Here is a 14294-nt window from a genome sequence, read left to right as displayed (position 1 = left end):
TCTAGAAATCATCATGTAAAGAAAATGATAAATTCTGCAGCAGGAAACCCTCATTTCAGTCACTATATAAATTAGTGCTTATTTTCAATGGTGGCACTAGAAACAAATTTGGAGGGATGGGACAGAATGGGCAAAGTACATTCTAGTGTGGAAGTTGATGAGTGGAAGCAAACATATCTCGGAAGATGCTTCCCTCCGGACACCATCCTTCTGACGCTTCCTACACTTGTTTTGCACATTAGACTTAGAAGTGTAGGTCATCACATTCATTTCTGGCTCTTATACTCTCTGTTGGCTCTCCAGTACGAAAAGACAAGGTTTCAGGAAAAACTAGGCACTGGCCGGACTTATCCCAGCAATTATCACATTTTTATGATTCTAAATAGCTACTCTGGTTATATTTTGTCCCAGCTCTTTCTTTCAAAGTCACCTCCAGTGTGTTCAGCTCTCCATCCTCCTCCTCGTAAGCACCACCAACGATAAAGGAGTCTGGGATATTCTGCCCCCCTGGTGCTAAGATGTTGGTGACCGGCCACTTTTTGGGCCGGGGTAGTGGTTCTTTCTCACCACCAAACTTCAGTACTCCATTCTTGAACAGGAAGGGGCATTCTTTCTGGAATGATCATAAAGGATAAAGGATTCACGTAATTAGCAAAGTAACACACACACATATGCAGTATAGTATAGAGTGGCGTGGATACAAATGGGGTACAGACACACCCTAATAAACACCCCAATATAGTTACAAAAGAGAAGACTAAGAATGATTTATATAAATCTTTTAATTTGCAACGTGCTTTTTAAGTTTCCACTGTGGCATCCCCCAAATAGCTCGTATGAGACAGGCCACTGTTTTCCAAATTTTACAAGGGAGGTGGAAAAACAGTGGCTCAGCGTGTTTCTAACACAAAACCCCAATTTGGCATCACATGAGCAAACCTCATGCTCATATTCTTCCTCCTCCCTGATCCTTCATCCTTCACAGGCTCCAATTTCCCCTCTGAGTTCCTGCTTCACATCCATACTGACAAACTATGACTTGTACTTGCCCTCCAAATCCAAACAGGGGACCATCATTAAACCTGAGGCTTGTTCAAGAAATGAGCCAGTGACTTGCTGAAGGCCACACAACAATTCCAGGGGCAGAGGCAGGGGATGGTTTGCCACCTCCACATCTATCATGCTGTGTATGGATCTGAATTCACAGGGCTGGCCCTACCATTAGGCAGGGTGAGACAGCCATCTTAGGGAACAAACGCTGAGGGGTAGGAAGTGTACAGTACTATGTGTTAAGTGTACTGCACTCTGCATTAAGTGTACCATGCATATGGATGTAAGGAGACAGTGATTTCCATCCTATTCTCTGCTCCTGTCCTGTGTCCACCCAAATCTACATTGTTCATCTTGCCATCCACTATGCCAGAAACTATCATAATTAATTAAAGAATCAATTATGTCACTAACTAATTAGAAATCTAGTATCTTACAACTGGAGCGAGAAGTCTCTGGTTTTTACCTCAGTTAATTGATTTACTTCATTTATGTGCCACCTTTTCACAGTAAGCTGTGCCCAAAGCAGTTTACAATGGACATCCATTTATTATCAAATACACAACATTGCAGGATGGAGATTGCAGAAAGAAAGGTTTATAAAAACACTATATAAATACAAAGGAAGCAAAAAAAAAATCAATGATTTAGTAGACAGAGAATAAATTCAATTATTACAAAATAATTAATATAGACCCATGTACAAAGCAAAAAAAGAAAGTTAACAGGCAATAAAATTCTAGTGATGGTGCGGGTCTTATTCTAAGAAGGCTCGGAAGCCAGGCTTAAATACAGTTCAGAGGGGATTGGTCTTCTCACCAGACTAGAAGACTGACAGCTGGCTCTCCCATTGCTCCGGAGAGGAGACTAACAGGGAACTGCAGGGTGGGGGTGGGGCAGTGACGCTGAATCCTCTTCTCCAGCCTCCTGGAAGCTCCAGCTGCCACAGGAGGTCTTATTGGCTATTACTAACTAGTCACCCCAATCACAGCACCCTGTGACTACAGCAAGAGAAGCATGAGCAAGAGCACAGTAAAGACAAGAGTTCAGGATCTCAGCAGGACTCACCTCGCCAACAGCAGGCACTTGCAAGCCGATCATATAGTTCTGTGGGGGTCCAGTGGGCAGGAATGTTTCAGGGACTGAATAAACACCTTCCACGGTCACTCTAAGGAGATTGCCCTCGGACAGCTGCCATGGGGACAGCAGACTCTCCTGCACAGATACTGTTACGTTGATGACGCACTACAAAAACAAGATCAGGTTTGGGGTATGCCGGCACTATAAACTTGTATATTGCTTTTATGCAAGTTCAAATTGCCATGGTGTTCCTCAAGGGATCCCAGGGATTTTCAGAGTTCACCAGGAAGATGGAATGATGATTGTATCAGTTTTAAGTCAGTGGTGTCAATACAATCCTTAGAAAACAGCTGAGCAGAAAACAGTCACGTTGCTTCATTTTTAGATTAGTGTGATCCAGCTGGGCCAGGTCTCTCTGCTAAATCCAGTCATTAGGACATTTCCCCCCTACCCACTTCCACCTAGCCAGCAACTGAGGAAAATGAATGTGGAGAGAGATTGTTGGGTCTATTCCCTGACTCGGGAGAAGGAAGCTTAAGAGGTGGCTGGTGCCAAAGACAGTCATTGTGGGGCCCACCCATGATGAAGGTTCATGGATGAACCAGCCCATGCTTCCAAGGCAGGAGCTGCAGACAATCCAGTTGCCCAAGAGAATTCTGGGCAATAATTCAGCTAAGAAACCAAAGACAGGTAATTACTAAAGACGGCAGACTACCGAAAACCTTTTCTGACATGACTGACAACATGGACTTAATTGACATCTGGAGAACTAAGAACCCCCTGGGTAGGGAGGGAACTTTCTTTTCTGAAGCCAAAATGACATGGACAAGAATTGACCAAATTTGGATAACTAGAGGACTGGCTCCCAAAATTCGAAAAGCGGAAATTTGTCCTAAAACCTGCTCCGCCCATAATGCTGTGAGAATGGAGATGAAATTAACACCAATTGGTTCCTTTAGATGGAGAATGAATGACACCCTGTTTAGAGATCCAGAGGTCACCAAGAAGGCCCAAAAAACTTTGAAAGACTATTTCGAGATAAATTTGAATACTACGGTTGAAAAAAGAGTAATCTGGGACGCAAGCAAAGTGGTTATTAGAGGGTTTCTGATTCAACAGAACGCAATAAAGAAGAGAACTCAAAATGAGAAAAAAGACAAAATTTTGGAGAAAATAAAAGAAGGAGAGAAGAAACTAAGAGTGAAACCAAAGTCGCAAGAGATTCTGAGAGAAATAAAGCTGTATCAAGTACAATATATGAAAATGATAAATCAGGAAATAGAATGGAAAATCAAGCAGATGAGACAAAAGACATTTGAATCAGCTAATAAATGTGGGAAACTCTGGCTTGGCAGATGAAAAAAAGGCAAAAATTGAATACCATTACAAATTTGGAAGTGGAAGGAAAGAATATACAGAATCCAGTGGAGATTAGAAAGTGCTTCCAGAGATATTTCAAACAACTATATACACAAGGGCCACAGAAAGAGACCGATATAGATAAATTTTTAAGAACAAATGGATTACAAAAAATTTCTCAAGAAAATAAATTAATGCTGAATTGTAAAATAACAGATCAGGAGGTGGAAGGTGCCATCCAAAATATGCAGCTGAGCAAATCTCCAGGGCCGGACGGTTTAACCTCAAAATACTATAGATCTTTGAAAGATTGGTTAATTCAACCACTAAAGGAGGTTTGTAATGAAACTTTGGAGGGGGAAAAAGCGCCTGAGTCGTGGAAGGAAGCTTATATTACACTTATACCGAAAACTGAGTCTGAAAAAACACAACTTAAGAACTACCGCCCCATATCCCTACTTAACGTGGATTACAAAATTTTCGCAGATATTTTGGCTAAAAGACTGAAAAAGGTACTAGTCGAGGAGATACATAAAGACCAAGCTGGCTTTCTCCCGGGTAGGCACTTGTCTGACAACACGAGAAATATAATTAACATTTTAGAGAAGTTGCAAGTGAATATTAATACTAAAGCAGTTTTGATATTTGTTGACGTGGAGAAAGCCTTCGACAATATTTCTTGGAGTTTCATGAAGAAAAATCTACAGGGGATGGGGGTTGGTCAAGGTTTTGAAAATGGTATAGGTGCAATTTACTCAGAACAAAAGGCTAAATTGATAGTTAACAACGTGGTGACAGAAGAATTTAAGATCGAGAAAGGGACACGACAAGGCTGCCCAATTTCCCCATTGCTTTTTATTTTGGTCCTGGAGGTTCTGCTAAACATGATTAGAAGGGACCATTTGATCAAAGGTATTCAGGTCGGAGCTAAACAGTATAAACTTAAAGCGTTTGCAGATGACTTAGTATTGACATTACAGGAGCCAGAATCTAGTACTAAAAGAGTATTAGAATTGATTCAGGAATTTGGTCAAGTTGCAGGATTTAAGTTGAACAAGTTAAAGACTAAGGTTCTTGAGAAAAATTTAACACCGATCGAGAAAGAGAGGTTTCAGAAGGAGACGGGATTAACATTGGTTAAGAAAGTAAAATACCCGGGGGTTAACATGACTGCTAAGAACCTAAATTTGTTTAAAGATAATTACGAGAAATGTTGCTCAGAAGTGAAAAAGGATCTTGAAATATGGTCAAATCCGAAGCTTTCCTTGTTTGGTCGAATTGCTGTTATAAAGATGAATGTATTGCCAAGAATGTTATTCTTATTTCAATCATTGCAAATTTTGGACAAAATGGATTGTTTCAAGAAGTGGCAGAAAGAGATTTCTAGATTTGTCTGGCAGGGCAAGAAGCCCAGAATAAAATTTAAAATATTAACTGATGCTAAAGATAGAGGTGGATTTGCCCTGCCAGACCTTAAACTTTACTATGAATCAGCAGCATTTTGCTGGTTGAAAGAATGGCTGCTTCTTGAGAACACAGACATTTTGGATCTAGAAGGTTTCAATAATGTTTTTGGGTGGCATGCATATCTGTGGTATGACAAGGTTAAAGCTCATAAAGCATTTAAAAACCATATTGTCAGAAGAGCATTGTTTAATGTCTGGACAAGATATAAAGATTTACTTGAAAATAAAACCCCAAGGTGGTTATCACCGATGGAAGCGAAGGCTCAGAAAAAGCTCAGTATGGAGGCCAAATGGCCAAAATATTGGGAGATTTTGGAACAAGAAGGTGACAAATTGAAATTGCAGAGTTTTGAGAAACTAAAAGATAAAGTGCGAGACTGGCTTCATTATTATCAAATAAGGGAGGCTTATAATATGGATAAAAAAGCTGGTTTCCAGGTGGAAAAATCAAAATTGGAAACAGAACTGTTAGATCCCAAAACTAAGATACTATCAAGAATGTATAACTTGCTGTTGAAATGGAATTCACAGGATGAAACGGTTAAATCTGCTATGATTAAATGGGCACAAGATGTTGGACATAACATTATGTTTGCTGACTGGGAACAGTTGTGGACCACCGGTATGAAATTTACGGCATGTAATGCCCTAAGAGAGAATATTATGAAAATGATATACAGGTGGTACATGACACCAGTCAAGCTTGCAAAAATATATCACTTGCCCGATAATAAGTGTTGGAAATGTAAGGAAAATGAAGGTACATTCTTTCACCTTTGGTGGACGTGCCCAAAGATTAAGGCTTTCTGGGAAATGATCTATAATGAAATGAAAAAGGTATTTAAATATACCTTCCTGAAGAAACCAGAGGCCTTTCTCCTGGGCATGGTCGGCCAATGGGTGCCAAAGAAGGACAGAACTTTTTTTATGTATGCTACAACAGCAGCAAGAATACTCATCGCGAAGTATTGGAAGACACAAGATCTACCCACCTTGGAAGAATGGCAGATGAAAGTGATAGACTATATGGAATTGGCGGAAATGACGGGCAGAATCCGCGACCAGGGAGAAGAGTTGGTGGAAGAAAATTGGAAGAAATTTAAAGACTATCTGCAGAAACACTGTAAAATTAATGAATGTTAAAATGATGCAGGATTGAAATGAGATGGTTTTAGTAACAAAATTAAAAGAATATGCAAAAAAGGATTGATAATTAGATGAAAATATAATGTTTAACATGTCAAGATTTATAATTAGGATAAAAACAAAGAGGGAAAGGATTTGCTGAATTAACTATGTGAACTGGAATACAAAAAAGGGAGGTGTGAGGAGGTCAGGAAACGAGTAATTGAAATATAAGACATGAAAAGTTTGATTTGTTTTTAATTCTTTTTTTATTTTTTACATATTTTGTATTTTTTTCTGTATTTTTGTATCTTTTTTCTTTGTCTTTTTTATTTTTCTTTTCTTATATTGTAATGTTTTTTGTTTGTAAAATCTCAATAAATATCTTTAAAAAAAAATAATTCAGCTAAGAAACAACACATTAGTTTGCTTTTTCCCTCCTGTCTCTAAGTTCCTTTTCCCTCTGTGTTGTGTCTTTTAGACTGTGAGCTTGGGGGCAGGGACCATCTTATCAATAAGGATGGGCGAAATCTCTCAGTTCTCATTTTCCCAGTCTTAAGTTCAGTTCTCCACATCAACTTGGAATTTAAAACAAATACAGGTCCTCATCAGCATTTTAGTGGAAAATATTTGTAATACATTTTTCTATGCAGTTTCCCCAAATATACACATTTTTGCAAAACTGTTTCCCATAATATAATGCATTCTTGTATGTTATTTTTAGCAATATATGCATTTGTATGTACACTTTACTGTAGTATATCATTATTGTACACATTACTTAGTTGGGCAATGCACTGCAGAATTCGGAAAAGTGTGAATCTGAAGGATGGCTGTGTTTCAGTTTGCATATTGTTTCAGCAAGTGCAAATTAGGTAGATCCTCCTTTAAGTGTGAACTGAACCAAATTTCTCCCCATCCTTACTTGTCACTGACACTTTTGTAAGACAATCTGGGAGTAATTTTTAAAACATTTTTGCTTTGAAGCTGGATAAAAATGCTTTGAATGATGAGCATTGCACACACACTAATGTGCAAATAAACCATGAGGAGGTGTTTATTTCAGGCACAAAAACGAAATAGGGGGTTGGGGTGGGTGGATTTCCACATCTCACTAAACAGCCCTTGGAGAGAAGAAGTTGGAACAGAGTACGGTATATTTTCCAGTTAACTGTCTTACGTTTAAAAAGAAAACCTTATGTTTATTAGATATTTAGTTTAAGCTGGAAACATATAGCCAGGCAAAAAGGCAGGATATAAACAATTTAAATAAAATGATGTGTGTTAGGATTGAAGTGCTAACCACCAATATTTCGAAGTCAGAGATATTGAAGTTAAGTTGCTGCATACAGTTTCTTTGAAGAAATGCCTCTATTATTATTATTTTTAATACCTTGGCATCTGGCCGGAGGGTCTCCAGGGGAGAGCCTAGCACAGGGTATAGTGGAAGTGTTGCACTAAATTCACAGAGTCCTGCAGAGAAAGAATTTTTGGAAGGGAATCACAAAAGATGGTGTGGCCAAGCAGTAGTAAAAGGAAGTTTTTTGGGAAAGCACCAGGAAACGCTGCTGCTCTTGCCAAGCTCCTCTGTAGGTTGGCAAGAATCTGGGATGGAGCAGGCAAATGAGCCATAGTTAACAAACCAAGATGGGTTCATAGGTAATAACAAGCCAACGCTAGAACAAGCCATGGTTTGTAAGCTGCCAACAAACCATGGCTTGTGATCATAGGTTGTTGGGAACAAACAAAGCATTGTTAAGCTCTGGAGCAGTCAGTGTGGAGATGTGGAGCTGCCCTCCTTCCAACAGCCGCTTACCTGTATGGGGTATGCCACTGTTTGGGCAATGGGAGGGTTGTGCATGTGCACCAGTAACAGCACCAGATTGGCTCCACCAGGTGGCCCACACAGCCGGACCTCAACCACCACCCCACCCCACCCCACACTGTCCAGACCCACCAACCCACCTGCCACACCAGCTGCTCTTGGTCAAGCTACAGGACTGAGTTTGCATAATCAAACAAGCCAAGTTTAAACTAAGCAAGCCATGGCTTAGTGTTAAGTGCGAACTAGACCACTGTATAACTTCCATAGTGTGAATTCCAAGGAAAGTGATAAAGCAAACCAAGGATGAATTCTATCACTAACCTTCCAGTAAAGGTAGAAGGTCCATCACAGCTTGACCAAGGGTCATGGTCTTCTCTTCCTTCTGCTTCTTCTCCTTTGGTAAGACTTCTGTCACAGTGACTGGGAATACCAAACATAAGATTTGATAACATTCCTTAAACATCTGTGATGCAGAAGCACCCAGCAGTATGGAAGTGGGATGCTTCCTCTTTTGAAAATGGCTGCTACCCCCTACCATCATCTCACTGAAGAACTTCTCAAGAATCATTAGGCTTCTCAGAAATCCTAGGGACACTCAGAAAACTACTGCCCCTGATCATCTGAATAACCCTAGTCTAACTCTCTCTGGCATGCCTTTCCAGGGTCCAGGGGTTCCCCAAGCCAGGCACAGAAATAAAAACCCATCCTGTAATTTGGCCAATGAAAAAATCACATATCTAAGTAGTTATCTCCCACTTAGCTGTCCAAACAGGGATCCTGTCCATAATTTCAAAAGCATCACATTTTGGAGAAATAATTCAGAACAATGTCAAGAAAATGAGCAGGCATGAGTTGCATTACGATACCCTGATCATGTTGAAGGGATAGATCACTGACGGAGGTGCTGTCTGTTTTTACAATATGTGTTTAATCTCAACTATAGTTAACTGAAACAAGCCAGCTTCGTAATTCATGGCCCATGTTTTCAAGCACTGCTAAGCCAGGCCATGACTTGGTGCAAACATGTGGGATCCTGGACAGAAGATCCCAGCCACTCTGCTCTTCCCTAAATGTATTGGTGCTTCACTGCAATAAGTCACAGTTTGACTTACCAAATTGTCTGTACCTGGGCTCACGGTTTAGCTCTCTCTATATAAACCATGAGCTATAACCAAGGTTGGTTTAATAAAACTTTAAAAATACAGAAATGTGACATGGGAGCTACAAAACAAAGTTCAAAATTCATCTCACTCACAAACTCACTAGATAGTATTCGGCAAGCCCTACATCTCTCATTGCTGCCAGTGCTATTTTTCTAGAAAAAGAGGTATCAGAACTCACCATGAGTGCTTCCTTCGTACTCTTATAATGGCAATGGCACCCACCTGAGAGGTGGCAGAACTGAGTTCCTGCAAGTTCTGGCTGCAAAAGAGCTCTGGTTGCTATAAAAATTCTAAAAACATAGAAAGAGCTTGCTGATCAGGCCCGTGGCCCATCTAGTCCAGCACTCTGTTCTCACAGTGGCAAACCAGATTATTAAGATTAAGGAACAAAAGTGTTTGGAGGGTAATTATTGCAGGCCTGTTTTAGTGGATGAAATATGCACAGGATACACTGTTTCCCTTGAAATAATCAAAGAACAAAACCAATCTCTTCTTTCCCAATTTCTAAATGACTAAGTGACTGTCAATTCAGAAGCATCTGTTTAAAATGGGGAAACAAGGAAGGGAGGAAGACTCTTACTCACATAGCAAAGGTTTGTGTGCAATGTCATCCAGGCTGTGTGGCCCTTCAGGCTGGCAGTCAAAGGTGGTAGTGAAATTATATTTCGCACTTCCTTCTGCTGAACTTTCCACTTTTGCAGAGTCACCAAGGACGATGCCATTGTATTCGGTACGCACAAAGGTAACTGGCCCATCTCCTTTGACACCTTTCTATCAAACAGGGAGATGGTGTCACTCAGTCTTTTTTGTATGGGACAGATTCAAGTATCACACCACCTGAACAAGATCACACACTCCTTCTTCTCCACATGCCTGTATGCCTCTCTCCATCCATTTAAGCAAGCAAGAGGAATCATCTCACTTTAAGGACACATTCCAGCCAGGCAAAAACACTCAAGGAGGGTTGGAGAAGTCCAGGGAAGGAGGCTAGGGACTCCCCCTAAAGGGTCTGGGGGACCACCACCCCTGTTCTAGATCAAACCTAACTTGAAAGGTGGACCAAATTTGAGATTCAAAAACATTAGAGAGAAATATAAGCATGTGTCTTTCTTTGCCACCCTAATCTGAGGGGTCTTGTTTTTAGCTTTAAACTTTTGAGCATGACTTGTTTTATTTTTCATTTATGTGCAGCACTTAATAATACTGACAGAGTGTGGAAGAGAGCACCTACACTTTGGAACTCCCTGCCAATTGACATCTTCACTCTTTTTGGCACTTGCTAAAAGCATGTTTGTTTAGGCAAGCCAATCTAGACATACAGAATGCTGATATGTGCTTTAATCTGATTTGGACCTTATCAGTGATTTATTTATTTTTTGAAAAAAATGTTTTAAATTGTTGTTTTTAACTGTTATTTTTTACAGATAATTTTATTATTTAATTCTTTATTTAAACTGTCTTGAAGTTTTCTTTTGTTTTACAATCAAATGGTATATAAATATTGTGAAATAAATGTGGTGGTACTATACAAAATAAAATACCGAACTCAAGAAAATAAAAATGGTCTCAAAATAAAAATTTACCAAGTCGTGTCCATCCAGCACTGTGATGTTCACTAGTTTGGCAAATCTTTCCGGCACCTCGGGATGCAAAAAGGAAGGTGAGACAGCCATTAGAAGGAAGAATCTGCTGGTGAATAGAGGTGACTATACAGCTGAATAAAAGAAGAAAAGAAAGAGGAACATGAACTATCATTTATATATATCTTGCCTTTCCTCCAAGGGGATCAAACTGATATACTTAGGTTTCTACCCGATTTTACCATTCCAACAACAACAACCTTGCAAGGTAGGCTAGAATATGCAGAGTAGTATAGAACAAAGTGTTATGAGATGGCTAGAGTGTCAGAATAGGACCAGGAAGATCCCAGTTCAAATCCCCACTCAGCCTTGAAACTCACAGAGTGACCCTGGGCCACCCAACTTTTTTTGAATGTCACCTACCTTGCAGTGTTGTTCTGAAGCTAAAGAGGAGGGATGTACCATTGGAGAAAAGGCAGGGATAGAAAACTAATAAAATAAAATATACAGCACAAAAATGCAGTAATATAGCACAATATAACCCTGCAGCTGATTGCTGCAATTAATCTCCAACATTCTCAGATCACTTCCTTTTTGAAAGTCAACAATGCGATCCAACAGCCATCTCAGTAAGTTACTTCCAAGTAACAGTATTGCAGCCCTAATTTGTACTTATTATAGTGTTGTATCCCCGCCCCCTGCACTTATGAGATTTTCTGTCTTAGGTGCCAAAATAACTTGGCTGGCCTTGAGTACTAAGCACTTGGACTTGAGTGATAAATACATCATTTGCTGCTCTGCCTCAGGCAGTAATATGTCAATTACTGTTGCAGGGCTTGTGTGTGCAAAAAGGGATGTTAAATAACATAAATAAACATTAAACCGATTTTTTTAAAAAAACATACAAACACCCCCTTTTAAGAGAAGGTGGTCGAGGGGGTTGTGATGCAAACCACTGCAAGTATTTTTGGATGAAACAGCTTATCTTGACCCTGTATCCAACTAACGTCTACTCAGAGCAGACCCTCTGAAATCTATGGGCCTGAGCCAGCCATTAAGTAGATTAAGGTCTACTCTAAGCAGGACTCACGCTGGATGGATACAACCCTGGGAAGCTGAAGTTCACTTTTCACTGGAAAATTTTCGACTCTTGGGAATCAAAGCAAAGGAACACACCTTCACGCCCTGCACTGGATGGAAATGGGTGCGAGCGCTGAACCGGGGGCAGCGGGGAATGAGAGGCGCTCACCTGTCCTCTCGCCCGCAGGTAACAGAAGAGCGCAGAGACCCAGCGACGGTTGCAGGAGCATCTTCCGTTGCCATAGCGACGCGGGGGCGCCTCGAGCGCTTCTCCGTTCCTTCGCCCGGGGAAGCCTCGCGAGACCTTCCGGCTGCCATGTTTGTTGTGGGCAAGCGAAGGTTCTCACTGGGTTTCGCAGTTTCGCAGCCGCCTCCTGCCTAGTAATAAGCCTGCCCGGGTACGCGTTTGTTGTACCAGCGGTGTCTTCACCACAAGAGTTGCATTTACTGGGCGCAGCAGAAGCCCACAGACCCCTAGATTTGAAGGGAGATAGCAAGTGTTTTTTTTGCAAGCTGTAATGGTTGCTAAGAGACTTATACTTGGAGCCTGGAAAAAGAAATACCCACAATGGTCTGAAGACCTTAATGCCCTTGCTACATTGGAACACCCTTTTTCAGCCCCCCCCCAAAGGGCCAACGCAGTTTGGATACCTATTTGGAGGGCATCGGTGGTTATTGTATTGTCAATGTGAGCTGACAGTTTTTCTGGGTTTTTACACCCCTCCCCCGTTCCTTCGCTTTTTTCTTTTCTCAACACCTGCTTTCTTTAATAAATTTGCGAATAATAATAAGTGGAGGGAATTGTAACCATCAGATGAGGCGCAAGAAAACAAAGTGCATGTTCCACTATGCAGAACTGGCTAAACTGACATACAAACTGGGAGATAAGGACAACTGTGACTTCAAAGAAGAATGGGAACTCTTTACAAATTACCTAAAAAGACAACAAAATGAACTGGACTTCTTGGCAGGACATATACAAATCTATTGATGGTTAATATAGTAGATAGATAATATAAGGATTTATTCAATTTTACAGTATGCAGAGAACAATATGTGTTGAGAAATCAGAGAGATGAGCCAAGGGAAGTCTTGGGGTGGAGGGGCGAGGGTTTATTGGGGAGGTGGGGGAAATAATGAAGATGATATTTTGTTATGTTGAAATTGTTAATAAAAAATTTATTAAGAAAAGGGGGAAAAAACCATGTTCCTTATCATTTCATATGTTCTGAGGGCATATAACTTTCTGTTATCGGAAAGTCTCTGAGGCCCAAATGAGTACTTTCTTGCAACCAATAATGTTGGACACACTTGTGTTCCCCCACCTACCCCAGCTAAATCGCTGGGTGATCTACCCCCCCCCCCAAAAAAAACCCCTCATACCAAACCTCTTGTTGACAGCTGTTTTAAAATAACCCTTCTATATTAATATTTTGTGGGTGAAAGTCAGAAGTTCACATTGGCCATTTGCCGCTGTTTTACTACAAGGTGCCACTGATGGCACTACCAGTGTTAAATTTTCAACCCAGCCAAGAGACAGCAGTGGAAGAAACAGCAGAAGCATGTCCCTCACATGGTGGTGCAAATTGCTTACAAAGAAAGAAGCTATGGCTTCTCAGAAGGATCCAGATGGCCACTGTGAGAACAGGGTGCTGGTCTATATGGGCCTTTGGCTTGATCCAGCAAAATTATTATTGTGTTCTTAAATGCTATCTGCTGAAGTTGTTGTTGTTGTTGTTTAGTCGTTTAGTCGTGTCCGACTCTTCGTGACCCCATGGACCAGAGCACGCCAGGCACTCCTGTCTTCCACTGCCTCCCACAGTTTGGTCAAACTCATGCTGGTAGCTTCGAGAACACTATCCAGCCATCTTGTCCTCTGTCATCCCCTTCTCCATCTTTCTCAACGTCAGGGTCTTTTCCAGGGAGTCTTCTCTTCTCATGAGGTGGCCAAAGTATTGGAGCCTCAGCTTCACAATCTGTCCTTCCAGTGAGCACTCAGGGCTGATTTCCTTCAGAATGGATAGTTTGGATCTTCTTGCAGTCCATGGGACTCTCAAGAGTCTCCTCCAGCACCACATGGATGCTTTCGAAAAGACAGGACCAGACATACTCTTTAGGTTAAAATGTTGTTGTTACCTCCCCTGCTCTTAACTTTGTCTGGGTGTGTACAGAGCATATCTTTAAAGCGCCACCACCTCAAGAATCCTGGGAACTATAGTTTACCCTCACAGAGCTGCAATCCCCAGTAACAAACTACAGTCCCTGGGATTTTTGGGGGGAAGCTGGGTGCTTTAAATGTTTGGTATGGATTTGACATATGGTGTGGAAAGGACCAAGTCTGACTGAGCAAGCAGGCATGTTGCTGCTGAACAAGGCTGTTTGTAGAGAGAAAGAGTGATAGAGGGCTCTTGCATCAGTTCCTACCACTGATCTTCACTGACCATCTGTCAGGGATTATTCAGCTGTGATTCCTTCATTGCAGGGGGTTGGACTAGATGACCCTTGGGATCCCTTTCAACTCTTCAGTTCTATGATTCTGTGTCCATAGAGCATTACAGCCTTCGCC

At 41.0% G+C, this 14294-nt stretch overlaps 1 protein-coding gene across 7 annotated transcripts in view; it reads right to left on the bottom strand.

Moving 5' to 3' along the window:
• CFAP70 (cilia and flagella associated protein 70) overlaps positions 1-11997 on the bottom strand; it is a 37803-nt gene extending 25806 nt beyond the window's left edge. Inside the window, exons 1-7 of one of the 7 annotated variants that reach the window (XR_014541400.1) lie at positions 11898-11995; positions 10652-10782; positions 9653-9835; positions 8227-8325; positions 7474-7553; positions 2119-2295; positions 431-613 (exon numbers count right to left, since the gene is read on the bottom strand). Coding sequence is in view for 6 of the 7 variants with exons in the window: in XM_083584919.1 (XP_083441045.1) it covers positions 431-613; positions 2119-2295; positions 7474-7553; positions 8227-8325; positions 9653-9835; positions 10652-10782; positions 11898-11971 (927 nt within the window). In the remaining variant the exon portion in view is untranslated. Of the gene's footprint in view, positions 1-430; positions 614-2118; positions 2296-7473; positions 7554-8226; positions 8326-9652; positions 9840-10651; positions 10783-11824 lie in introns of all 7 variants that reach the window. The other 6 variants (XM_083584919.1, XM_083584920.1, XM_083584923.1 and 3 more) reach the window with 6 other exon arrangements.
• Positions 11998-14294: the final 2297 nt, after the last annotated feature.

Source organism: Podarcis filfolensis, assembly GCF_964270895.1.
Source record: "Podarcis filfolensis genome assembly, chromosome: 14".
NCBI classification, from domain to species: domain Eukaryota; kingdom Metazoa; phylum Chordata; class Lepidosauria; order Squamata; family Lacertidae; genus Podarcis; species Podarcis filfolensis.
Note: the sequence above shows the minus strand (reverse complement) of the source record. Positions and strands in the feature narration are given on the sequence as shown.